Below are 27,211 nucleotides of genomic sequence, written 5' to 3'. Positions count from 1 at the left end.
CCTGAGGCTGCGGTGAGCCACGATTGCACCACTGCACTTCAGCTTCAGCCACAGAGTGAGACCCTGTCTCAAAAAAAAAAAAGGCTGGGCCAGGTGGTTCACGCCTGTAATCCCAGCACTTTGGGAGGCCGAGGCGAGCGGATCACTTGAAGCGAGGAATTCGAGACCAGCCTGCCCAACATGGCGAAACCCCGTCTCTACTAAAAACACAAAAAATTAGCCAGGCGTGGTGGCAGGCGCCTGTAATCCCAACTACTCGGGAGGCTGAGGCAGAAGAATCGCTGGAACCCGGGAGGCGGAGGTTGCAGTGAGCCGAGATCGCACCACTGCACTCCACCGTGGGTGACAGGGCGAGACCGTCTAAAAAAAAAAAAAAAAAAAGTGGTGGATATTGAAGAAAAATTCCCCGAGAGGGTAAGGTGGACACAGTTGAAATCTTGGGGCGGATTGCCTGGAGGTGACTGACAGTGGCAGCTGGCACAAGGGGGCAGCAGCGAGCTTCCAGGCAGCGGGGCCCACCCCAAGGGGTCAGTCCCTTCGCAGATCCAAAGTAGCTGGGGAGCATAGTGACTGCAGGACCTCAGGTGCCTGGGCCCTGAGAGAGGGGAGGCCTGGGGGCATGTGTCCAGGATGGGTGATGGGGGAGGTGGACACGCTGCCTCTGCCTTCTGGAGTCCAGGGATTAGGGCCTAATCAGGGGAAATCTGAGCTGCCTGAAGGTTGGAATTCAGGCAGAGCCAGCAGCCAGTGGGTTTCCTGCCCACCCCCCCCTCCTTCCCTTTGAGAGAATCGCCCTAGTTCAGAGACTCCTAGGGCCTTGGAAGCTGGGGTTCCCCCTACCAGCCGCCACTGGCTCACTGCCCCCCACAAACACACCAGGCCTGGACCTGTACAATAGGCACTTTATTAGTGGTTGGAATGCAGTTACACGCAGGGGTGTGCAGACGCAATGGGGGCAGGGCTGGCGCAGGCACAGGAAACGGGAGACCCCCCCCCCTTTCCCCTGGGGCCAGGGGTTCTCCCTCTCCAGGATCCTGGGACAGTGCTGATGAGCAGAGACGTGAAGTCTGAGGGGGCCTTGGAATATGGCAAGGGGGCAACTGGGAAGCCAGGTCCCCTGAGTTCGACAAGTTTGGCAAAAGGATCAAGTGAGGTGTGTGGGCAGAGGGGCCCGGTTTGCCCAGGGCATCTGCCCTCCACCTCTCCCCCTGAAATCATCCCTTGGGTGGGTTTAGTTTCCTCTCTTACAAAGAGAGCTGTGTCAATAACTGGCAGAGGAAGTCGGGAAATTCAGCCTAACTCCCTCCAGCCCAGCAGGTTTCCATTAAACAGCTATTAGCGATCTCCTCTTCAGCCCACTCTCCACTGCCAGCCCCCGCAAAACTCTCCCTCCCTCTCCCTCCTTCCCAGCCAGGAGACACCCCCACCTGGGCACACACACTCCCACCCCAGTCACTCCCAGCTAGGAGGGAGCAAAAGGAAGGCACTCCTTGGCGGCCCCATCTCAGCTGTTGAGACAGACGGAAAAAAAGTTAATAGACCCTTTAATGCATGTCCAGGTTAAAAAATAATAATAATAAAGAAATGCTTCTGGTGGCCCTTGAGCCAACTGTTCAGGTGTGGAGAAGGGGTTCAGTCCTGGCCGGAGCAGGCAGGAATAAACGTGGGTGTTCACTGCGGCCAGCAGCTCCCTCAGACACAAACACCGTCCTTCCTGTGGTCTGGCCCCTTGTCTTGTAAGCGGGGGACAGGAAGCATGAGGGAGCTTGCGGAGGTCGGGCCACGTGCCATCCCAGACATCAAGAGGCCCCAATGGGTTTTTACTTGTTTCTCGCAATCTTGAGGGGCAGCCATGAAAACTCCAAGCGCCCCTTGGCATAAGAAGGAGATGCCCCAGACTCTCCACGTCCAGAAACTGGTGGGATCTGGCTCATGGGGAGGGGCAGAGCGGCAGTGATAGGACTTCGGGTGAGCCCAAGGGGCTGGGGGAACAGACCCAGCTACTGAGCACCCTGCGGCGTGAGACTCCTTGAGAGGTGGGGAGCGCGGGGCCTTCAGGACTCCGCTGCCTTCTTGTTGGTCTTGTTCAAGAGTTTCTTGAGGGTGGAAGACATGAAGTAAGGCCTCTCGGCCGAGCCGTCATTCCTCTCCAGGTCCTCCACTGTGGAGAGAGGTCCCAGAGCAGGAGGCATAAGGGGAGCCCACAGGCAGGGGCCTCAAGGACGGGGGGGTGGATGAGGGTCACAGAGAAGCCTCAGAGGGTTAGAAAGCAGACACACTGGGACCAGAGAGGGGCAGACTGTAGTGGGCTCCAAGGGACACACAGGATCTCCACACTCCCAGGCCAGGAAGCCCCCCCACTTCATGCACCCCCAATCTGCATGGAGGAAACCTGGCCTCCACGCCAGCCTCCCTCACTCTCTACTCCTCGGCTTCCGCCCGCTTCCCCTCCTCCGCACTCCCCTTCAACAGGATGTCTCTCAGCTCGGGCGACATGAAGTAGGGTCGCTCCTGAGAGCCGTCATTCCTTTCCAGGTCCTCACCTGGGCTCCCCCCGGGAACCAGCAGGGGGAAAATGGGGTGGTCGGAAAGGGAACCGGAAGGGAGGGAACCGGAAGGGAGGGAAAGAGGGAGGCAGGGAAGAACAGGGAAGCCAGCAGGCATGGAGGAGAGGAAGAGAGAAGAAAAAAACAAACAAAAAAAAAAACAGATGGAGAGACCAGAGTTAGTGGCAGCCACAGATCCCACCCCCCAATCAAAGCCAGAAACTGCGAAGCGCGGGCGGGCTCCAGGGCAGCGTCCAGGCTGCAGCCTGGGCCAGTGGACAGGAGGTCGGAGCTGCTTCTAAGCGCAAAAGGAAACCAGGAGGACAGGCTGGGGACCCAGGACGAGGGACAGCCAAGCCCTGGGGAAGCTGGGGGCAGGCGAGCATGTTTCCCCGTTGGAGGGTGATGTGATGCCCAGTGGAAAGAAGGGATTTGGGGCCCAGCAAGGTTTGGGGTGAGGGGTCACTCACAGAAGCAGAGGAACAGCGTGTCCACACACATGCCATAGACACTGAAGAAACCATGTGCAATCAAGTAGGAGCCAACGATCACCGTCTGGGCAAGGAGAAACAAGGTGTCCCTGCTCCGCGTCCTTCCCAGAGCAGCCCCCACCCACTGAGTCCATCCTACGCTGGGACCATGTCCTTCCCCTGCCAAGAAACCCTCTTTGGATTAGTGACATCCCAACCCCTCACCCCCGCTGGCAGGGCCCCACCATCCACACAAAGCCCTCTTTCTCTCTCTCCCTCTCTCTCTCTTTTTCTTTTTTTTTTTTTTTTGAGACGGAATCTCACTCTGTCGCCCAGACTGGAGTGCCATGGTGAAATCTCGGCTCACTACAACCTCTGCCTCCCAGGTTCAAGCAATTCTGCCTCAGCCTCCAGAGGAGCTGGGACTACAGGCACGTGCCACCATGCCTGGCTCATTTTTGTATTTTTAGCAGAGACGGGGTTTCACCATGTTGGCCAGGCTGGTCTGGAACGCCTGACTTCAGGTGATCCACCTGCCTCGCGGCCTCCCAAAGTGCTGGGATTACAGGCGGGAGCCACCACACACCACACACCCGGCCTTTTTTTTTTTTTTTTTTTTTTTTTTTTTTTGAGACAGGGTCTCATGGTCTCACTCTGTAGCCCAGGCTGGATTGTAGTGGTGCAATCTCAGCTCACTGCAACCTCTGCCTCCTGGGCTCAAGTGATCCTCCCGCCTCAGCCTCCAGAGTAGCTGGGATTACAGATGTGCACCACCGTGCCCGGCTAACCTTTGTATTTTTTGTAGAGATGGGTTTTTGCCACGTTACCCATTATCCATCCTGGGCTTAAGAGATTCGCCCACCTTGGCCTCCCAAAGTGCTGGGACTACAGGTATGAGCCACTGCACCCAGCCTCACCCTTGTTTTCTTTAACCCCTGGGCCTCTGCATGTGCTATTGTCCTGAATTAAATCTAATTTATGCCCCATCAACCTTCTGCTTTCAGCTCAAAGAGAAAGTCCTCAAGTCCCACCTCCTCCAGGAAACCAGCTATGACACCTAGAGTGGGCGTTTTTTTTTTTTTGAGACAGGGTCTCACTGTGTTGCTCAGGCTGGAGTGCAGTGGCCCCATCTCAGCTCACTGCAGCCTTGACCTCCCAGGCTCAAGTGATCCTTCCATCTCAGGCTTACAAGGAGCTGGGACTACAGGCATGTGCCACCATACCCAGCTAATTTTTGTATTTTTTTGTGGAGACGGGGTTTTGCCATGTTGCCCAGGCTGGTTTGAAATTCCTGAGCTCAAGCGATCTGCCTGCCTCGGCCTCCCAAAGTGCTGGGATTATATATGTGCGCCCCTGCGTCTGGCTGAGAGCCTTTTTTTTTCCCCCCTCCTGAGATGGAATCTTGTTCTGTCACCCAGGCTGAAGTACAGTGGTGGGATCTTGGCTCAGTGCAACCTCCACCTCCCGGGTTCAAGGGATTCTCTTGCCTCAGGAGTCCCAGCTCCTGAGTAGCTGGGACTACAAGTGCGTACCAGCACACCTGACTAATTTTTTTGTATTTTTAGTAGAGATGGGTTTTCACTGTGTTAGCCAGGATGGTCTCGATCTCCTGACGTTCATGATCCGCCCGCCTTGGCTTCCCAAAGTGCTGGGATTACAGGTGTGGGCCACCACGCCCGGCCTCTAGAGCCTATTTTATGTCCTCCTAGCACTGGGCACCCCTCCTGAGCTCTTGGTGCAGCTGCAATTTTATGCATGTTTAGGACTTTCAGGTTTAATGCTCACATCCTCACTAGACCCAGTCCCATTTACTGCTACATCCCTAGCAATCTGGAGACTCACACGGCCTTGGTAGCTGCTAGATAAACATTTGTTGACTGAAGTCAGTGGACCTGGCTGGGTGTGGTGGCTCATGCCTGTAGTCCTTGCACTTTGGTAGGCTGAGGCAGGAGGATCCCTTGAGTCCAGAGTTCAAGACCAGCCTGGGCAATATAGGGAGACCCTCCCTCTATTATTATTGTTATTATAGTAGAGCGTGAGCCACCACACCTGGCCTATCTCTATTATATTAAATTACAATTTTAAAACAATGAAATGGCCAGGCACAGGGGGTCATGCCTGTAATCGCAGCACTTTGGAAGGCCGAGGTGGGTGGATCACCTGAGGTCAGGAGTTCGAGACCAGCCTGACCAACAGGGTGAAACCCTGTCTCTACTAAAAATACAAAAATTAGCCAGGCACAGTGGCATGTGCCTGTAATCCCAGCTACTCGGGGAGCTGAGGCAGGAGAATCGCTTGAACCCGGGAGGTGGAGGTTGTGGTGAGCAGAGATCACTCCATCGCACTCCAGCGTGGGCGACAGAGCAAGGCTCCATCGCAAAAAAAAAAAAAAAAAAAAAGTCAGTGGACCTTAGAGGATTAAATAATTTGCCCAAGATTACTCTTACTCATCTTAGAACTACTAAATAGAGGAACTAAGATAAGAAACTAGGTCACTGGGCTTCAAGACCTACACTGAGATACAACACTGCCCTTGCAATGAAGGCTCAATCCCTCCACAGCCTTGTTACCTCCTTGGCTGTATCTCCACTGTTTTTTTTTGAGAGAGAGTCTCACTCTGTCACCCAGGCTGGAGTGCAGTGGCGCGATCTCGGCTCACTGCAACCTCTGCCTCCCAGGTTCAAGCAGTTCTCCTGCCTCAGCCTCCCAAGTAGCTGGTATTACAGGCGCCCGCAACCACGCCTGGCTAATTTTTGTATTTTTTTTGTAGAGATTGGGTTTTGCCATGCTGGCAAGGCTAGTCTCAAACTCCTGACCTCAAGTGATCCACCTGCCTCAGCCTCCCAAAGTGCTGGGATTACAGGTGTGAGCCTCGGTGCCTGGCCCTTATCTCCACTTCTTTACTCCTTCCACGTCAGCCCCACTGCTTCCTGGCACACTCCCACCTCAGGGCCACTGTACTTGCTGTTCCCTCTGCCTGGATATTGCCTGCAGCTTCAGATCTCAGATCCAACATCACCTGCGTGGCACCAACTGGACCCCCACACCTACCCAGGCCCCCACCACAGGTTCAAACAGTTCCCTGTGCTATGCAGACATACTAGTGGCATGTCCCAGTTTGCAATCATACATTCACCAATATCATTATGGAGGAATATCTGTTTACCCCCAAACTCTAAGGCCTTTAGAGGGAAGCCCTCCACCTCGATGCCTGATACACAGTAGGTGCTCGATAATGTTTGTGGTCTGAGGTCGGGCGTGGTGGGTCACATATGCAATCCCAGTACTCTGCGAGCCCGAGGCAGGTGGATCACTTGAGGTCAGGAGTTTGAGACCAGCCCAGCCAACACAGTGAAACCCCATCTCTATTAAATATACAAAAATTAGCCGGGTGTGGTAGTTCATGCCTGTAATCCCAGCACTGTGGGAAGCTGAGGCAGGTGGATCACCTGAGGTCAGGAGTTCGAGACCAGCCTGACCAACATGGAGAAACCCCGTCTCTACTAAAAATGTAAAATTAGCCACACGCGGTGGTGCATGCCTGTAATCTCAGCTACTTGGGAGGCTGAGGCAGGAGAATTGCTTGAACCTGGGAGGTGGAGGTTGCAGTGAGCTGAGATCACCCTATTGTACTCTAGCCTGGGCAACAAGAATGAAACTCCATCTCAAAAAAAAAAAAAAAAAAAAAGTTAGCCAGATGTGGTGGCAGGTGCCTGTAATCCCAGCTACTCAGGAGGCTGAGGCATGAGAATCGCTTGAACTAGAGAGGTGAAGGTTTCAGTGAGCCAAGATCATTTCACTGTACTCCAACCTGGGCAACAGAGTGAGTCTGTCTCAAAAATAAATAAATAAATAAATTAAAATTGAAATTAAAAAATAAATATACAAAAATTAGCCAGGTGTGGGGGCAGGCGCCTGTAATCCCAACTATTTGGGAGGCAAAAGCTCAAGAATTCACTTGAACCCGGAAGGCAGAGGTTGCAGTGAGCCAAGATTGCACCACTGCACTCCAGCCAGGGCGACAGGGCAAGACTCTGATTCAAAAACAAACAAAAAGTTTGTGGTCTGAATAAATAATCAATTCTCCACCTCTGACCTCTATCCACATTTATCTAGTCAAAGAAGACCAAGCAAATCCCAACACCTCTTTCTTCCCAAACCCCCATCTCTCCCCAGAGGTCCATACCAGTATAGGAACCCAGTAATAATTGAGGGGTGGCGCTGTATCCTGCACGATCCTGATACGGTGGGTGAAGAAGAAGAAAGCCAGGATCCCTGGAGAAGAAGAAAGCAAGATGGTGAAGGGTTCTGGATATAGGAAACAGCCTCCTAAGAAGATGACACCCATCACAGAAGACAGAAATCAGGCTTCCACACCCTGAGAGGCCAGGTGGGCGGCACTCACCCACACTACCAACGATCAGAAGTTTGCCCAACAGGAAGAGGAAGTCAGTAACTTTATCCAGGACAGCCACTCTGCAGGGGACAGTGAGGAGCAGGTGTGAATGCTGGCTTCAGGGACTAGGGGAAGAGGTGGGTGGCAGGAGGAAGATGATAAGGATTCCTGACCTGATGATGTTTCTCATGAGCAGGAAGAAGGCATTCCTGGCCGACGTGCAGAAATTGGTGCCGTAGATGGCAATCTGGAGGAGCGTGGGAGGGAGAGATCAGACCCACTGGGTGGGCATGGGGGGTGGTCCTCTCACCCAGCAGGAGCTGGTGGGTTGTTTGGGGGTCCCAGGCCCACACACCATGATGTAGGCATTCCTATTGAGGAATTTGATGAACTTCTCCAGGCACCAGAAGCAGCATTTGAGACAGGTCATGAGGCACTTGGCAAACTTGTTCTCTGCGGCTGGAAGAGAAGGGAAGGGATGTGGAAGTGAGGGGACACCAGCCTGACTTAGAAGGGATCTCATCTTCCCTATCTCACACACTTGCCAATGTCCAGGTCTCCTGAGTCCATGCTGTCAAAGAGACAGGGACTTAAGCCCAGGAGTTTGAGGCTGCAGTGAGCTATGATGGTGCCACTGCACTCCAGCCTGGGTGACAGAGTGAGAGATTCTGTCTCTAAAACAAAGTACCATCAATCCCAGCCCCACAGCCCTTCCTCTAAGAAAAATAAACCAGTTTTTTTTTCTTTTTTTTTGAAATGGAGTCTCGCTCTGTTGCCCAGGCTGGAGTGCAGTTGCTCGATCTCGGCCCACTGAAACCTCCACCTCCGGAGTTCAAGTGATTCTCCTGTCTCAGCCTCCCGAGTAGCTGGGATTACAGAGGCACACACCACCATGCCGGGCTCATTTTTGTATTTGTAGTAGAGACGGGATTTCACCATGTTGGCCAGGCTGGTCTTCTGACCTCAGGTGATCCGCTCGCCTCAGCCTCCCAAAGTGCTGGGATTACAGGCGTGAGTCACGGCGCCCGGCTAATAAACCAGTTTTATTCCTCCTCTCTTCAGCGCAAATATATCCCACTCCAATTCACTCTGGTAATAACCAATGGTGGGCCAGGCCTCTTGGGCCTGTCCCCTCAACAGCAAGAATTCCACCCAGTAGGTTCTCTAGTTTGCTCCTCCATCGCAGGACTTAATCACGCTAACTCCTCAGCTCCACCCCGTCATAGACAGAAACCCATCACTGCTCTATTATCTTGGCCCCGCCCACCTCCAAGCAAGAACCAATCCTGGTTTGCTATTCAGCCTCGCCCCCCAAACAGGAGCTAATGCGAACCGTGGGTGGGCCGTACCTTTCAGCCGCTGATCCAGGTACTCGAGTATCACGCGGATGATCTGCACAATGGCCAAGATGAGCGCGCCAAAGGCCAGGGAGCCTGTGTGGTACCTGCGGGCCGAGGGGGTGGTCGGTGGCTGGGCCAGGCCTCGTCCTCCACCCCATCCTGCCCGCAACGCCAGCCCACCTGAGCGCCCGGCCAAAGGCAGAGAAGAGCGGGAAGGCCGGCAGGTCGTCCGGCTTGCGCAGAGCCCAGTAATAGGAGGCAAAGGCCCCAGCCAGCGTGACCTGGCCCAGCGCCAGCACGAAGTTGGCCAACCAGAAGAACATGAAGGCATTGAAGATCTGCAGGCCCAGTAGGGCCCGGTGGTAGCCCGACTCACCACCGTAGAAGGCGAACTGGCAACGGGCGTTGGGGCATTGGCGGGACTCATTGGAGGAGGGGAAGGTCTGTGGGAGAGAAGGGAGAACCGAGTCCAAAAAGAGGCACCAGGGGTTCACAGTGGGCTCTGAGCATCAGGTGTGGGGACAGGAAAACCATGAGGTATGACAGGAGACAGGGATTGGAGTTAAGGGAAGGAATTAAGGGTTCAGAATAAGGCTTGTGCCAAGGAAGGGATTCTAGAAACAAGACGTGGCCATCACTGGGGTCAAGAAGAGGGCCTGGAGACACGAAATGAAATGGGGAAAAATGGGCCGGGCGAGGTGGCTCATGCCTGTAATCCCAGCACTTTGGGAGGTAGAGGCAGGTGGATCACGAGGTCAGGAGATTGAGACCATCCTGGCCAACATGGTGAAACCCTGTCTTTACTAAAAATACAAAAATTAGCCTGGTGTGCTGGTGTGTGCCTGTAATCGCAGCTACTCGGGAGGCTGAGGCAGGAGAATCGCTTGAACCAGGGAGCTGGAAGTTGCAGTGAGCTGAGATTGTGCCACTGCACTCCAGCCTGGCGACAGAGCGAGTCTGTCTCATTAAAAAAAAAAAAAAAAAGGAAGTAGGGAAAAATGGGTGATTTAGCACCCAGGGTGAAGGCCACGTCAAGCTGAAGAGAGGAAGCCAGCTTGCCCTGGGAAATTGTTCGATCCAGTTAGAGAGTCTCTTCCCCACCGTGCATCCTCCCCCACACCCAGCACAGGACATGCAACAGGGGCCAATTGTTTGCTGAACCTCCAAGTGGACATGAGAGGTTTCAAATCATCTGGGGCCTGGTGGGGCAATACCTGCCCTCCCCACCCCAGGGATGCCCACCTCTGGGTTGCAGGTTTTCGCAGTAAATGGGCAGAGGCCGTCATCAAAGATCTTATAGACCGCTTCGTTGGAAGTGGACAGGAAGCTGGAGGTTCGTTAAGGAAGCAGAGGTCTAGGACTGAGGACCCCAGGGACTTTTATGGGCAAGAATCCATTCTCCCACCAGTTTCCAGCCCTGTCCCTAAGCTGCAGGTCACTTCTAGGCAAAGTTGGTCTTTAGCCATCCCTGGGGTCAGAGATCAGTGTCTGGGGGCAGATACACAGCAGTGCTGGCCCAGTAGGCGATGCAGAGGCACAGCAAGAAGAAAGTGACCAGTGGGTAGAGCATGGAGCACATGACGTATCCCACAGCCCTAGGGAAGAGCAGAGACACAGGCATCAGGGCAAAAGACACAAGTCTAGGGACAGCTCCATCCAGGCCCCTGGCGCCCTGGCCCCCACCTGCTGGCTTCTTTGATGAGTGCAATCGCGATGAGAATTCTCTTCCGGAGAAAGATGAGCAGCAAGATGATAATGACTTCAAGGATACTCAGAATGATCACTGCAAAGGGCAAAGGCTGAGCTGACTAGGCTTCCCACTCCCTCCAAGGCCTCATGTGGGGGCAGGATTGGGAGACTGTGACTCACTAAAGGCCAACCAGGTCTGCCGTAAGTGCAGGTACACCCGGAAATCCGTCTGAAAGCCGAGGTCCACCAAAGACACATCAGAGCCGGCCTCACCACGCAGTCGGGAGTACTCCATGTAGCAGTGAAATATTCCTGCATGGGGGAACCACAAGCTCAGTCCAGCAGTGCCTCCTGCAACTTTGCAAAGCAGCTACAACTGCCCCCATTTAACAGAAGCAAACATCGAGGCTTCTGCCTCAGGGACTTTACACTTGCAGTTCCCACTGCCCGGTGCATTCTCTCCCCATGGCTGGATCCCACACATCCTTAGGTCTCTGCTCAAGTGTCACCTTCAGAGGAGACCTTCCAGAACCCTTTCCCCCTACTTGGAATCATAATCATATGCTGCCATGGTCTAAGTTCTCTCTTTTTTTTTTTTGAGATGGAGTTTCACTCTTGTTGCCCAGGCTGGAGTTCAATGGCACAATCTCGGCTCACCGCAACCTCCACCTCACGGGTTCAAGCGATTCTCCTGCCTCGGCTTCCCAAGTAGCTGGGATTACAGGCATGCGCCACCATGCCCGGCTAATTTTGTATTTTTAATAGAGATGGGGTTGGCCGGGCACAGTGGCTCACACCTGTAATCCCAGCACTTTGGGAGGCCAAGACGGGTGGATCATGAGGTCAGGAGTTCGAGACCAGCCTGACCAACATGGTGAAACCCCATCTCTACTAAAAATACAAAAAAAAAAAAAAAAAAAGTAGCCAGGCATGGTGGTAGGCGCCAGTACTCTCAGCTACTCAGGAGACTGAGGCAGGAGAATTGCTTGAACCCGGGAGGCGGAGGTTGCAGTGAGCTGAGATCGTGCCACTGCACTCCAGCCTGGGCGACAGTGCGAGACTCTTGTCTCAAAAAAAAAAAAAAAAAAATAGAGATGGGGTTTCTACATGTTGGTCAGGATGGTCTCGAACTCCCGACCTCAGGTGATCCGCCTGCCTTGGCCTCCCAAATTGCTGGGATTACAGGCGTGCGCCACCGCACCCAGCTAGAAACCACTACTAATATGAATATTTTACTATGAGTGTCCTCAAATTGGATTGCCAAGCATTTTTCTTCCAGGAAAGTTCAAGGAATAATCAAAATATGGGCTGGGCACAGTGGCTTGCGCCTGTAATCCCAACACTTAGGGAGACCAAGGCGGGAGGACTGCTCAAGCTCAGGAGTTCAAGACTAGCCTGGGCAACATAGGGAGAGCCTATCTCTACAAAAATATTTAAAATTTAGCCAGGCATGATGGTGCGTGCCTGTGGTTTCAGCTACTCGGGAGGCCAAGATGGAAGGATCACTTGAGCCCAGGAGGTCAAGGCTGCAGTGAGCTGTGATTGTGCCACTGAACTCCAGCCTGGGTTACAGAGTGAGACTCTGTCTCAAAAAACAAATCAAGGCTGGGCGCAGTGGCTCACGTCTGTAATCCCAGCACTTTGGGAGGTCGAGGCAGGCAGATCACAAGGAAGTCAAGACCAGCCTGGCCAACATGGTGAAACCCCGTCTCTACTAAAAATACAAAAAAATTAGCCAGGCATGGTGGTGGGTGCCTGTAATCCCAGATACTCAGGAGGCTGAGGCAGGAAAATTGCTTGAACCCGGGAGGCGGAGGTTGCAGTGAGCCCAGACTGTGCCACTGCACTCCAGCCTGGGCGACAAAGCAAGACTCCATCTCAACAACAACAACAACAACAACAAAAAAAAAACAACAACTCAAAAACAACAAAAATCCAAAACATGAAGCATTGTTTTGTTGAGCACAATATTGTGCCTCTGGATTCCATAGGCCTGAACTAAACAGGCCCCTACCCATATTTTATCCGCACATTACCTCCTTGTCATTTAGTTTGCCAACTAGAAATATGAATTACCCTCATTTTATAGAGAAATAAATTGAAGCAGTCCGGGTGCGGTGGCTCATGCCTGTAATCCTAGCACTTTGGGAGGCTGAAGCGGGCAGATCTCCTGAGGTCAGGAGGTCGAGACCAGCCTGACCAACATGGAGAAACCCCGTCTCTACTAAAAATACAAAATCAGCCGGGCACGGAGGTGCATGCCTGTAATCCCAGCTACTTGGGAGGCTGAGGCAGGAGAATAGCTTGGACCCAGAAGGCGGAGGTTGCAGTGAGCCAAGATCGCGCCATTGCACTCCAGCCTGGGTGAGAAGAACAAAACTCCGTCTCAAAAAAAAGAAAGAAATTGAAGCACAGTTAGGTTGAGGCACTTGCCCAAAGAATTGGCAAAGCCAGGATTTGAACCTCTGCTATTCTGGTACCAGAGTATGCATCCTTAACTACGGTGCTGAGACTTTTTTTTTTGAGATAGAGTTTTGCTCTTGTTGCCCAGGCTGGAGTGCAATGGCGTGATCTTGGCTCACCACAACCTCCGCCTCCCAGGTTCAAGCGATTCTCCTGCCTCAGCCTCCCTAGTAGCTGGGATTACAGGCATATGCCACCACGCCTGGCTAATTTTGTATTTTTAGTAGAGATGGGGTTTCTCCATGTTGGTCAGGCTGGTCTCGAACCCCTGACCTCAGGTGATCTGCCTGCCTCAGCCTCCCAAAGTGCTGGGATTACAGGCGTGAGCCGCCGCGCCCGGCCTGACATTTTTTTTTCCTGATGGGCCATTTCCACGGGAAAGGGCAGGGCGGTGTGCAGATTCAGGAAAGAGGAGACACAGGGAGGGGGTAACGCACCGTAGCCCAGCACCAGAATCACCATGATGATCATCACCCAGACCATAATACCAGCCAGGAAGCGGAGCAGGATGATGAACAGGAGGCTCATCGCCATGGCAATGACCAGGCCTCTGGGGAAAAGAAAACGGTCATGAACAGGCTCCACCCTCGGCCAGGCTTAGAGGGGGCAGCCAGGGGAGAGGCCCCTTCCCTCCTGACTTACATGATAATCCAGTACCAAGAGACGGTGTAATCTTCAAATATGCGCATGGCGAGTTGCCGTGCCTCTAGGACTCCATTGGCTTTCCTGGGGGAAGGAGAACAAGGCTCGGGTCAGACCTTCTTCCGTGATCAGGCCAACCCCAGGGGATGCCCGTCCCACCCAGAAAAGTGGGACCCTGGCGTGGTGCGCCAATATCCTCACTTAGCACCCTCCACCAGGTCTGTGATGTTTTTCCGGGCGCCATGCCCATCCTCATAGGTTGTCTCATTGCCCACCATCAGGACACCCTTGTAGGCGTGGATAGCGGGGAAGCATCTCCGGGCCACTGCATGGAGCAGAGGATGGAACCAGTCAGGTTGAGCCTCTGCACAGTCTCCCTGTCCCCACCTGAGCTTCCTGGGATCCCCTGACTCACAGGGTTTGCTGGGGATGAGGACAGCAGGGCAGTCACCATCTCGAAGCACCTCAGCCACTCCCTGCCAAGGGAGATGGAGGGAGTTGAGTCCCCAAGGCTAGTACACTGCCACTGCCCATACCTGGGCTGTCAGGACAGTCTACAACTCACTTTATTGTTCTTGAAGCCAGGAACACAGAACTGCTTATAGTACTCAAAGTCCCGGGAGCTGCGAGCATTCAGGTACGTGAGGTAGCGGTTGGGGCATTTTTCCACGCAGATCTGGGAAGGGAGAAGGAAGGGACTGGGTGGGGTTGGGACAGACTGCTCAGGACAGAGGTCCCAGCCCACATTCACAGGGGGAAAAGGATGGGAAGCGGGGAGAGGAAAAAGGGAACGGTGGGGACAGGTTACCTGGGGAGTGGGACATTGGAATTCCAGCAGAACCAGGGGGCTGGCACATTTCACAATGTTGAAATAAAACAGATAGGGTTTGTTCCTGGAGTTAGAGAAGGGAGAATGGAAACTGTTAAGATTTTTTTTTTTTTTTTGAGACAGAGTCTCGCTCTTGTTGCCAAGGATGGAGTGCCATGGTGGAATCTCGGCTCACCGCAAGCTCCGCCTCCCGGGTTCAAGCAATTCTCCTGCCTCAGCCTCCCGAGTAGCTGGGATTACAGGTGCCCGCTACCAAGCCTGGCTAATTTTTGTATTTTTAGTAGAGATGGGGTTTCAACCATGTTGGCCAGGCTGGTCTCAAACTCCTGACCTCAGGTGATCTGCCTGCCTTGGCCTCCCAAAGTATTGGTATTACAGGTGTGAGCCACCACACCCGTAAGACTTCTTAACTGTTAAGACTTCTTAACCACCCTATAGAAAACTTTGTTTATTTTTCTCTTTTTTTTTTTTTTAAGATGGAGTCTTGCTCTGTTGCCTAGGCTGGAGTGCAATGGTGTGACGTGGGCTCACTACAACCTCCACCTCCTGGGTTCAAGCAATTCTCCTGCCTCAGCCTCCCGAGTAGCTGGGACTACAGGTGCCTGCCACGATGCCCGGCTAATTTTTGTATTTTTAGTAGAGAGGGGGTTTTGCCATGTTGGCCACACTGGTCTCGAACTCCTGACCTCAGGTGATCCACCCGCCTCAGCCTCCCAAAGTGTTGGGATTATATGCGTGAGCCACTGCGCCCGGCCTCTTTTTTTTTTTTCTTTTTTGAGACAGAGTCTTTCTCTGTTCCCCAGACAGAGCGAGCAGTGGCGCAATCTTGGCTCACTGCAGCCTCTACCTCCTGGGATCAAGTGATCTTCCACCTCATCCTCCTGAGCAGCTGAGACTACAGGCGTGCGCAACCACATCTGGCTAACTTTTTGTATTATTGGTAGCGACAGAATTTCACCATGTTGCCCAGGCTGGTGTCAAGCGATCCTCCAGTCTAGGCCTCCCTAAGTACTGGGATTACAGGCGTGAGCCACCATGCCCGGCCTGTTGTTTCCTTTAAGATATTTTATATGGCCGGGTGCGGTAACTCATGCCTGTAATCCCAGCACTTTGGGAGGCCAAGGCAGGCGGATCACCTGAGGTCAGGAGTTTGAGACCAGCCTGGCCAACATGATGAAACCCCGTCTCTACTAAAAATACAAAAAATTAGCCAGGTGTGGTGGCGGGCGCCTATAATCCCAGCTACTTACGAGGCTGAGGCAGGAGAATTGCTTGAACCTGGGTGGTGGAGGTTGCAGTGAGCCAAGATCGCACCATTGCACTCCAGCCTGGGCGACAGAGCAAGACTCTGTCTCAAAAAAAAAAAAAAAAAGATATTTTATATAGGGCCAGGCAGGGTGGCTCAGGCCTGTCTTGTGCCAGCACTTTGGAAGGCCCAGGTGGGAAGATCGCTTGAGCCCAGGAGTTCCAGGCTGTAGTGAGCTATGATCCTGCCACCAGCTGACAGAGTGAGACACTGTGTCAAAATAATAATAATAGTAATAATAATAATAGGCCGGGTGTGGTGGCTCACACCTGTAATACCAGCAGTTTGGGAAGCCAAGGCAGGCAGATAACCTGAGGTCAGGAGTTCGAGACCAGCCTGACCAATATGATGAAACCCCGTCTCTACTAAAAATACAAAAATTAGCTGGGCATGGTGGCATGTGCCTGTAATCCCAGCAACTCGGTAGGCTGAGGCAGGAGAACCACTTGAACCCGGGAGACGGAGGTTGCAGTGAGCTGAGATTGTGCCATTGCACTCTAGCCTGGGTAACAACAGCGAAATTCTGTTTCAAAATAATAATAATAATAATAAATTTAAAAACTGCAGCATCAGCAACTCTATGCCAGGTGCCATTCTTTTTTTTTTTTTTTTTTTGAGATGGAGTCTTGCTCTGTTGCCCAGGCTGGAATGCAGTGGCACGATCTCGGCTTATTGCAACCTCTGCCTCCCAGGTTCAAGCAATTCTCCTGCCTCAGCCTCCCGAGTAACCGGGATTACAGGCACAAGCCACAATGCCCGGCTAATTTTTTGTATTTTTAGTAGAGACGGGGTTTCACCATGTTGGCTAGGCTGGTCTTGATCCTCCCACCTCAGCCTCCCAAAGTGTGCTGGGATTACAGGTGTGAGCCACCACACCCAGCGATGCCAGGTGGCATTCTAAGCTCTGTGCATGTATTGGCACATCTAACCATCAAAATAGCCCCATGAGGGTGGGACTGTTATGATCCTCATTTTAGAGATGAGGAAAACGAGGTTCAGAGAGATTGAGACACCTGCCCTAGGTCACAGAGCCAGGAAGTGACGCCACTCAGGCTGTGCTTGCTCTGTTGTCTCACCTGTTCATCACCACCTGACGCGTAATCCAGGACTGTCCCCTCTCAGTCTCTCCCTCCCTTAAAATGTGTGCTGCCAGAGAACAGGATGCTTACTATCTCATTTAGAGCTGTGTGTCCCCAAGGACTAGACTAGTGGCTGAGGGTAGTGGGACATTTATCAGTACTTGTTTTCTTTTCTTGTTGTTTTGTTGAGACCAGGTCTCCCTCTGTCGTCCAGGCTGGAATGCAATGGTACAATCATACCTTACTGCAGCCTTGGCCTCCCAGCTCAAGGGATCCTCCCACCTCAGCCTGCTGAGTAGCTGGGACTAGAGGTGTGCCCCACCACGTCCACCTAATTTTTGTTTGTTTGTTTTGAGACAGAGTCTCACTCTGTCCCCCAGGCTAAAGTGCAGTGGCACTATCTCGGCTCATTGCAACTTCTGCCTCCTGGGTTCAAGTGATTCTCCTGCCTCTGCCTCCTGAGTAGCTGGGATTACAGGCATGTGCCACCATGCCTGGCTAATTTGTGTATTTTTAGTGGAGACGGGGTTTTGCCATGTTGGCCAGGCTGGTCTCGAACTCCTGGCCTAAAGCGATACTCCTGCCTTGGCCTCCCAAAGTGTTGGAATTTCGGGCGTGAGTCACCGCGCCCAGCCTATAAGCACTTGTTAACTGGACTTAGAGAGATGGGGAATGCCTAGAATCTTCTGCCCCCTCTTCCCCAGCCCCACCAGGCCACAAGGAGTCAACTCACTCGTTTTTTGTGCCCTTCTGCCCGCAGAACTCGCCTCGGCTATCAGTGGGGTAGATCACCTTTCGAGGGTCTCCATGAGTCCAGGCTGTGGAAAGATCCAGGGATACTGAGACACTGCCACTCCTCAGATCCAGCCCTGTTCCCACTCCAGAGGCTATGGCTGCCTCCGTCTACCCTGCAACTCCAAGCCCTGCCCCGTTCTCTACTCACCTATGATGCCCACAGCCACGTAGCCCACAATGGCCACGAGCAGGAACACACAGCATATGACATCCGTGCAGCCCCTGGGGAGCAGAGTGGCAGCGTTTGGAGGAGCCTTGGTGCTGTGTGCACCATGGGCCCATCTGCCCTCTGCAAACACCCTCATCCATGTGTTATTTGGACATATTTTCCTGAGTCGTTTGAATGTCGTACCAAAGGGCACATGCATTTTAATTTTTATTTCATTTCATTTTTTAACTTTGTGCAACAGAGTCTCACTCTGTCATCCAGGCTGGAGTACAGTGGCATGATCATAGCTCACTACAGCCTCGAACTCCTGGTCTCAAGTGATCCTCCTGCCTCAGCTTCCCAAGTAGTTGAGACTACAGGTGCACACCACCACACATTTTTATTTTTTATTTTTTATTTTTTTTTTGAGACGGAGTCTCGCTCTCGCCCAGGCTGGAGTGCAGTGGCGCGATCTCAGCTCACTGCAAGCTCCGCCTCCCAGGTTCACACCATTCTCCTGCCTCAGCCTCCCAAGTAGCTGGGACTACAGGCGCCTGCTACCATGCCCGGCTAATTTTTTGTATTTTTAGTAGAGACAGGGTTTCACCGTGTTAGCCAGGATGGTCTCAATCTTGTGACCTCGTGATCTGCCCGCCTCGGCCTCCCAAAGTGCTGGGATTACAGGTGTGAGCCACCGCGCCCGGCTTTGTTTTTAATTTATATATATTCTGTAGAGACAAGGTCTCGCTATGTTGCCCAAGCTAGACTTTTTTTTTTTTCTTTTTTTTGAGAGGGAGTCTCACTCTGTCGCCCAGGCTGGAGTGCAGTGGCACAATCTCAGCTTACTGCAACCTCTACCTCCCAGGTTCAAGCGATTCTCCTGCCTCAGTCTCCCAAGTAGCTGGGAATATAGGTGCCCGCCACCATGCCCGGCTAATTCTTGTATTTTTAGTAGAGACAGGGTTTCACCATGTTGGCCAGGCTGGTCTTGAACTCCTGACCTCAAGTGATCCACCTGCCTTGGCCTCCCAAAGTGCTGGGATTATAGGTGTGAGCCACCGTGCCTGGCTGCCTTTTATTTTTTTGTTATTACTTTTTTGAGACAGAGTCTCGCTCTTGCCCTCCAGGCTGGAGTGGAGTGCAATTCTCCTGCCTCAGCCTCCTGAGTAGCCTCTGAGTAGTCACAGCTACTGGGGAGGCTGAGACAGAAGAAGTGCTTGAACCAGGAGGGGAAGGTTGCAGTGAGCTGAGATTGCACCACTCCAGCCTGGGTGACAGAGCAAGACTCCATCTCAAAAATAAGTAAATAAATAAATAAATAAATATAAACATGGTAAATTAAGTCCAGGCCAGGTGTGGTGACTCACTCCTGTAATCCCAGCACTTTGGGAGGCCAAGGCAGGTGGATCGCTTTGAGCTCATGAGGTCGAGACCAGCATGGGCAACACAGCGAAACATCTCTGCTAAAAGTACAAAAATATATATATATATATATTAGCCAGGTGTGGTGGTGCACGCCTGTAATCCCAGCTACTCGGGAGACTGAGGTGGGAGAATTGCTTGAACCCGGGAGGCGAAGGTTGCAGTGATCCGAGATTGAGATCGCGCCACTGCACTCCAGCCTGGTGACAGAGCAAGACTCCATCTCAAAAAAAAAAAGTTTCAACTATTTGTCACCAGTCTGTTGGAGAACAGATGGGAGGGGGTGTGAAGAGACAGGGATTGGGGTAGTATTGGCGGGAAGAACCCCCCAAAACCCAGAGCCCTTACCTGTTGTAAATGGGTCCTTTGAAAGTGGGATCATACTTCTGTGGCGTTCCTGAAAGTCAAGAAGATTAAGATGGGTGGGATTGGAGACCTGAACCAAGACAGGTCTGGGAGAGCCCCCCTCCCAAAAGCCCCTAGGGGTGTCTTTGCCTTGGCAAGAATAAAATTCAGAGACCTGTGGAATTTTCTGCCTCACCCACCTCCAGGTGACCACAACCCAAGCCCCCAGTTCTGGCAGGCCAGGACAGGGGAGGAAGGAGGGATCACTAATTGTGAAGAAATTTATTAACTGGCGGCCACCCACTGGGAAGAGGGCTGAAATGGTGGCCTCCAGGGAAGCAGGTGGAGATGGGGAAGGTCTGAGGTGGGATAGGGGGAAGGGGGCGCCGGCAGCAGTGCCAGGCAGAGGGGTACAGGGGCAGGTCCTTCGGGTAGGGAAGAGTAAGGAGGGTCGTCTGCGAGGCTCCGGGGGATACGTGGGGTGAGGGGGCCTGGCTGATGGTGGGGAGGCTCCAGGCGCAGATTTGCAATTGCGCTCCCCCTCCAGCCCCCTTCCCTGCGTTCCATGTCCTCTCGAGGCCCCCTCCGAGGGACCGAGGGGTCGGCCCGGGTCTGCGGGCGGGGGTCGCTGCCTACCGTGTTTCCCGTAGTAGTGGGGCCGCTCGTCCCCCATCCCTGCAGGCGACCAGCCCCGGCGGCCGCCCGCGCTCTCTCCCGCGCTCTCTCCCGCGCCCCCTCGGCCCTCCCGAGTCTGGAGGGAGGCACTGACCGCGCGACTGGCGGCGGCTCCTCCCAGCACAGCGCCAGGCGGGGCGGCCCAAACCGGTCAGACCGGCCCGAGCTGGGCAGCTGCCCAGACTGAGGGACCCGGGAGGGCGCGGGCGGGGCGGCAGCTGCTCCCGCCACTCACCGGCCGGCCGGATTTAGCCCTCCCCGCCCCCACCCGGGAACCCTGCGGCTTCACCCTGGGAACACCCCGGGCGATGCCGCCTAGAACCCCTGGCCACCCTGAAAGGGCGTTTCTGTGGCTTAGTTTTGCAGGTGTGGAAACTGAGGCACTGGGAGGGAAAACGGCCCACGGCCCAAACCCAGACAACCAACTGTGGAGTGTTGGTGCTGAAAACTTCTCCAACCTGTGCAGGAAATTAGTTTTCTTTTTGTCTGCTGCTTTTTTTTTAAACAGGATCTCCCTCTGTTGCCCAGGCTGGAGTGCAGTGGTGCAATCACAGCTCATCGCAGTCTCGACCTCCCTGCCTCAAGCCATCCTCCTGACTAAGCCTCCGGAGTAGCTGGGACTACAGGTGCTCTACTGCACTCGGATAATTTTTTATTTTTTTTGTAGAGATGGGATCTTGCTATGTTGCCTAGGCTCATCTTTAACTCCTGGACTCGTGGGCTCCTCCCACCGTGGCCCCCCAAAGTGCTGGGATTATCTGCGTGCACTACTGGGCCTGGCCTTAGAACAAGTATTTATTCAGCCCTTAGTGGGTGCAGGCCTTGGGCGGGGCACCGCATACAGTGAGGAACCAGAGAGACCCAATCTCCACTCTTGTGGAGCCCACATCCTCCTGGGTCGCCCTGAATTCAAATGCTCCTTCTGCACCCTCTGAACTAGAGGATACTTACAAAGGGCTTATCTTCCTTAAGCCTCAGTTTCCTCAACTGCAAAATGAGGCTAAAAGTATGAAACCAAAACTGACCTCAAAGAGCAGGCATAGGCCAGGCGCAGTGGCTCACGCCTGTAATCCCAGCACTCTGGGAGGCTGAGGCAGTTCGATCAGGAGTTCTAAGCCAGCCTGGCCAACATGGTGAAACCCCTTCTCTACTAAAAATACAAACATTAGCCAGTGTGGTGGCACATGCCTGTAATCCCAGCTACTTGGGAAGCTGAGGCAGGAGAATCGCTTAAACCCAGGAGGTGGAGGTTGCAGTGAGCCAAGATCACCTCACTGCACTCCAACCTGGGGGACAGAGTGAGACTCTGTCTCCAACAAAAAAATAAAAAGAAAAAGAAAAAAGAAAATAGGCTGGTGTGGTGGCTAATGCCTATAATCCCAGCACTTTGGGAGGCCAAGGTGGGTGGATCATGAGGTCAAGAGATCGAGACCATCCTGGCCAACTTGGTGAAACCCCGTCTCTAGTAAAAATACAAAAATTAGCTGGATGTTGTGGTGTGCACCTGTAGTCCCAGCTACTTGGGAGGCTGAGGCAGGAGAATCACTTGAACCCGGGAGGCGGAGGTTGCAATGAGCCGAGATCGGGCCACTGCACTCCAGCCTGAGTGACACAGGGAGACTCTGTCTCAAAAAATAAATAAATCAATCAATAAATCAAAAATTAGCCGGGTGTGGTGGTTCACGCCTGTAATCCCAGCACTGTGGGAGGCCGAGGTAGGCAGATCACCTGAGGTCAGGAGTTCGAGACCAGCCTGGCCAACAAGGCAAAACTCTATCTGTACTAAAAATATAAAAATTAGCCAGGTGTGGTGGTGGGCACCTGTAATCCCAGTTACTGGGGAGGCTGAAGTAGGAGAATCGTTTGAACCTGGGAGGTGGAGGTTGCAGTGGGCTGAGATTATGCCACTGTACTCCAGCCTGGGCGACAGAGCGAGACTCTGCCTCAAAAAAAATAAAATACAAAACAATACAAATAGAGACAGGATCTCACTGTGTTACCCAGGCTGGTCTCAAACTCCTGGCCTTAAGCAATCCTCCCACCTCAACCTCCCAAAGTGCTGGGATTGCAGGCATGAATCACCACGCCGCAACCTGCCTCTACTTGAATATTTATAGATATTTATAGTGCAGCCAATTATTTGGTTAACGTGGCATTACACAGGTGGCGTGGAGGTATCCTCAGCAGGAACATACATTTAGTGTTGGGGGTACACAGATAGCATGAGGTTATACAGTCAGTGTGATCATATACAGTTGGTGTCCAATAATTGTAGCTGCTGCCTTAGACTCTAGAACTCGCAGGCAGGGCTCTGGTCACTAACTCAATTTATCCTTAAAAAGGCACCCTCTCCTCCTAGTAGCCTCCAGCAGAGGGGCCCTGTCTAAACACCTGGACCACAGGCAAGGCCCGAGGTGCCAAGTCATGCCCCGGGGTGACCCAGACTCCTAAAGAAGCCCTGTGGTTCTTGAAGTCTCTGCCAGCCCAAAGGCTGGCTGCTCCCACCCTACCCATTCCAAGCAGTGGACAAAGACAGTGAGCAACAGGCCTCTTCTCTTCCCAACTACACAGGGTGCCCTGGGGACAATTTATTCAGGCCCCACCCACCAGCTCCACACTGAGGAATCCCAAAAGTTAAGCCCTCTGGAAACCCTTGTCTCTGAGCTGCACACCCGTGTGACATCTGTCTCCCCCCAGCACATGTGAGCATCTCATACTCAGTGCAGCGGCATCTAAGCTTTTTTGTTTTTGAGACAGGGTCTCACTCTGTCGCCCAGGCTGGAATGCAGTGGCACAATCACAGCTCACTGTAGCTTTGACCTCCTGGGCTCAGGCGATCCTCCCACCTCAGCCTCCTGAGTAGCTGGGATCACAGGTACGCGCCACCACACTCAGGTAATTTTTTATATTTTTAGTAGAGACAGGGTCTTGCAATGTTGCCCAGGCTGGTCTGGAACTCCTGGCCTTAGGGATCCTCCCATGTCAGCCTCCCAAAGTGCTGTAATTATAGGTGTGAGCCACCGTGCCTGGCCTGTCCAAGCTTCTGATTATCCCATGACTCAGCTCCATCCTCCCACGTGCTCTGCCCAGGAACCTGGGCTGCCTCTCTGCTCGAGATCAGTTTTACCTTCAGAGCTATCCAGAATCCAACCTCTTCTCACCTGCTCCTCAAGCACCCACCCTTTCACACAGCCCTGTCATCTCCTGCCTGGACCAACGCAAGGCACTTTCCATCCTCACTATAGCGGCCAGAGACATCTGTGCACACCTAAGTCAGGACACATCCCTGCTCTGCTCAGAAACCTCCATGGTTCCCACCTCATTCCGAGGAAAAAGCCCAGCTCTTCGCCATGGCCCACGAGGCCTTGCGTGATGTGCCCTGTCACCTCCCTGCCCTCACTCTTCCCTCTGTCTCCATGGCTTACTCTGTTCCAGCCTCACTGGCCTCCTGGGTACGTCCCACGCTCAGCAGGCATGGTCTGACCTCAGGGCCTTTGCACTAGCTGCTCGGTCCCTCTGCTTAGAATGCTCTTCTCCCAGACATCCATACAGCTCCATTGCCTTCAGGCCTTGCCTGAAATATCACCTTGGCAAGGCGTGGTGGCTCACGCCTGTCATCCTAGCACTTTGGGGAGGCTGAGACAGGCAGATCACTGGAGGCCAGTAGTTCGAGACTAGCCTGGGCAACACTGTGAAACCCCCATCTCTACTAAAAGTATAAAAATTAGCCAGGCAAGGCCGGGCGCAGTGGCTCACGCCTATAATCCCAGCATTTTGAGAGGCCGAGGCGGGCAGATCACCTGAGGTCGGGAGTTCAAGACCAGCCTGACCAACATGGAGAAACCCCGTTTCTATTACTACAAAAATTAGCCGGGGCGAGGTGGCGCATGCCTGTAATCCCAGCTACTTGTGAGGCTGAGGCACGAGAATCGCTTGAACCTGGGAAGCAGAGGTTGCGGCAAGCTGAGATCATGCCATTGCACTCCAGCCTGGGCAACAAGAACAAAACTCTGTCTCAAAAATAAACAAATTAAATTAAAAATTAGCCAGGTGTGGTGACACATACCTGTAGTCCCAGCAACTTGGGAGGTGGAGGTGGGAGGATCACCTGAGACCAAGAGGTCGAGGCTGCAATGAGCCAAGATCCTGGCACTGCATTCCAGCCTGGGTGACAGAGCAAGACTCCATCTAAAGAAAAACCCACAAAAAACAAAAAAAACCCCAACCATCCCTTTCCTCTCTGTCCTATGACCTTTTCTTTTCTTTCTTTCATTTTTTTTTCTTTCTTTTTTTTCTTTTTTGAGGCAGAGTCTCGTCTGTCACCCAGGTTGGAATGTAGTGGTGCCATCTAGGCTCACTGCAACCTCCACCTCCCGGATTCAAGTGGTTCTCCTGCCTCAGGCTCCCGAGTAGCTGGGACTACAGGCACACACCACCGTGCCTGGCTGATTTTTGTATTTTTAGTAGTAGAGACAGGCTTTTACCATGTCTCTACTACTGGTCTCGAACTCCTGACCTCAAGTGATCTGCCCACCTTGGCCTTCCAAAGTGCTGGGATTACAGGCATGAGCCACTATACCTGGCCCCTATGACTTTCTCTTTGTTGTTATTATCAAATAGTGTCTTGCTTTGTCACTCAGCCTGGAATGCAGTGGAGCAATCATAGCTCACTGCAGCCTAAACCTCCTAGGCTCAAATGATCTTCTTGCCTCAGCCTCCCAAGTAGCTGTGACTATAGGCACACACCACCATGCCTGCCTAATTTTAAAATTTTTTGTAGACCAGTGTCTCGCTATGTTGCCCAAGGCTGGTCTCAAACTCCTGGGCTCAAGCCTTCCTCCCACCTCAGCCTCCCAAAGCTCTGGGGTTACAGATGTGATAAATTTTGCTTCTTATCACCATCTGACATGTTAGACATTTGCTTATTGGTTGTTAATTATCTGCCCTCTTGCCTATTGCCTGCATAAGGACAGGGATTTGTGTGTCTTTCATTCAGGCTGCATCCCCAGTATACAGCATAGCACCTGGCATAAAACAAACATTTAATAAGTATTTGTTGAATGAATAGCCACAATATATAATACATGTATGTAGAGTGAACACTGAAAATAAAAACGCAGCTTAGAATTTTCCAAGGGTACATATTTTAAAAATTAATTTGCGTTTTTTGTTTGTTTTTTTTTTGGAGATGGAGTCTTGCTCTGTTGCCCGATCTTGGCTCACCGCAACCTCCAGGTTCAAGTGATTCCTCTGCCTCAGCACCCCCGAGTAACTGGAATTACAGGCACACACCAGTATGCCAGGCTAATTTTTGTATTTTTAGTAGAGATGGGGTTTCACTATGTTTGCTAGGCTGGTCTCGAACTCCTGACCTCAGGTGATCCGCCCACCTCAGCCTCCCAACGTGCTGGGATTACAGGCATGAGCCACAGCGCCCAGTAATTTTTTTTGTTGTTTTTGTTTTTGAGACAAAGCCTCACTCTGTTGCCCAGGCTGGAGTGTGGTGGCACAATCTTGGCTCACTGCAACCTCCACCTGCTGGGCTCAAGTGATCCTCCCACCTCAGCCTCTCGAGTAGCTGGGACTACCCACACACCATTGCACCCAGCTAATTTTTTTTGGATTTTTTTTTGTAGAGACAGATTTCACCATGTTGCCCAGGTTGGAGATCTGCAAATTTTTTTTGAGACGGAGTCTCGCTCTGTCACCCAGGCTGGAGTGCAGTGGCATGATCTCGGCTCACTGCAACCTCCGCCTCCCAGGTTCAAGCGATTCTCCTGCCTCAGCCTCCCAAGTAGCTGGGACTACAGGTGCACGCCACCATACCAGGCTAATTTTTTGTATTTTAGTAGAGATGGGGTTTCACTGTGTTGCCGAGGCTAGTTGCGAACTCCTGAGCTCAGGCAATCCGCCTGCCTCGGCCTCCTGAAGTGCTGGGATTACAGGTGTGAGCCACTGCGTCCGGTGGAGATTTGCTAATTTTATACTTAAAGGAATCTCAGGCCAGGCATAATGGCTGACGCCTGTAATCCCAACATTTGGCAAGAGAATTGCTTGAGTCCAGGAGTTCAACACTAGCCTGGGCAATATATTGAGACCTCGTCTCTACAAAAATATTTTTTCTTTTTTGTATTGCAAATCGAGCAGCCTCCCGAGCCAAAGTAGGCTCTGAGGCTTAAAACAAAAAAACACTTTTTTTGTTTTCTGAAACATGGTCTGGCTCTATTGCCCAGGCTGGAGTAGAGTGTCACGATCTCGGCTTACTGCAACCTCTACCCCCTGAGCTCAAGCCCATCTCCCTCAGCCTCCCAAGTGGCTGAGACTACAGACACACAACACCACACCCAGCTAATTTTTTATATTTTTTTGTAGGGACTGGGCTTTGCCATGTTGCCCAGGCTGGTCTCGAACTCTTGAGTTCCAGCGACGCACCCGCCTCGGCTTCTCAAAGTGCTGGGATTACAGGTGTGAGCCACTGTGCCCGGCCAAAATTTTTAAAAACTAGCTGGGCGTGATGTGCCTGTAGTCCCAGTTACTGGGGAAGCCTAGGGTGGGAGGATCACATCAGCCCGGGAGGTTCAGGTTCAGGTTTCAGAGAGCTGTGATTGTGCCACTGCCCTACAGCGTGGGTGATAGAGTGTGACCCTGTCTCAAAAAAAAAAAAAAAAAAAAAGAATTATATACATGATACATGTAGAATTTGCAGGGAAAGGATAAATTCTTTATTCAGTAGCCCTGAATGTATATATTAGGAAGAAAAGCCCAGGCACGGTGGCTCATGCCTGTAATCCTAGCACTTTGGGAGGCCGAAGCAGGCGGACTGCCTGAGCTCAGGAGTTTGAGACCAGCCTGGGCAACACGGTGAAACCCTGCCTCTACTAAAATACACAGAAAAATTAGTCGAGCGTGGCCGGATCACGAGGTCAGGAGATCGAGACCATCCTGGCTAACACGGTGAAACCCCGTCTCTACTAAAAATACAAAAAATTAGCCAAGCGTGGTGGCGGACACCTGTAGTCTCAGCTACTCGGGAGGCTGAGGCAGGAGAATCGCTTGAACCCAGGAG

General features: G+C 52.5%; 1 protein-coding gene across 1 annotated transcript; it reads right to left on the bottom strand.

The window, feature by feature from the left end:
* Positions 1–884: 884 nt before the first annotated feature.
* SLC44A2 (solute carrier family 44 member 2 (CTL2 blood group)) lies at positions 885–20,264 on the bottom strand (the record flags this gene model as incomplete). Its single annotated transcript, NM_001133264.1, is given in 22 exon segments — positions 885–2,543; positions 3,017–3,101; positions 7,203–7,291; positions 7,422–7,492; positions 7,586–7,659; positions 7,768–7,871; positions 8,762–8,856; positions 8,933–9,195; positions 9,995–10,079; positions 10,255–10,347; positions 10,436–10,535; positions 10,622–10,753; positions 13,342–13,454; positions 13,547–13,630; positions 13,748–13,871; positions 13,962–14,022; positions 14,112–14,222; positions 14,355–14,439; positions 17,494–17,578; positions 17,704–17,777; positions 19,474–19,522; positions 20,107–20,264. Coding segments are annotated over 22 exon segments (2,136 nt in total). The 3' UTR covers positions 885–2,421.
* Between the last annotated feature and the right edge of the window lie 6,947 nt (positions 20,265–27,211).

This window comes from Pongo abelii, chromosome 20 (genome assembly GCF_028885655.2).
Source record: "Pongo abelii isolate AG06213 chromosome 20, NHGRI_mPonAbe1-v2.0_pri, whole genome shotgun sequence".
Classification (NCBI taxonomy): domain Eukaryota; kingdom Metazoa; phylum Chordata; class Mammalia; order Primates; family Hominidae; genus Pongo; species Pongo abelii.
Note: the sequence above shows the minus strand (reverse complement) of the source record. Positions and strands in the feature narration are given on the sequence as shown.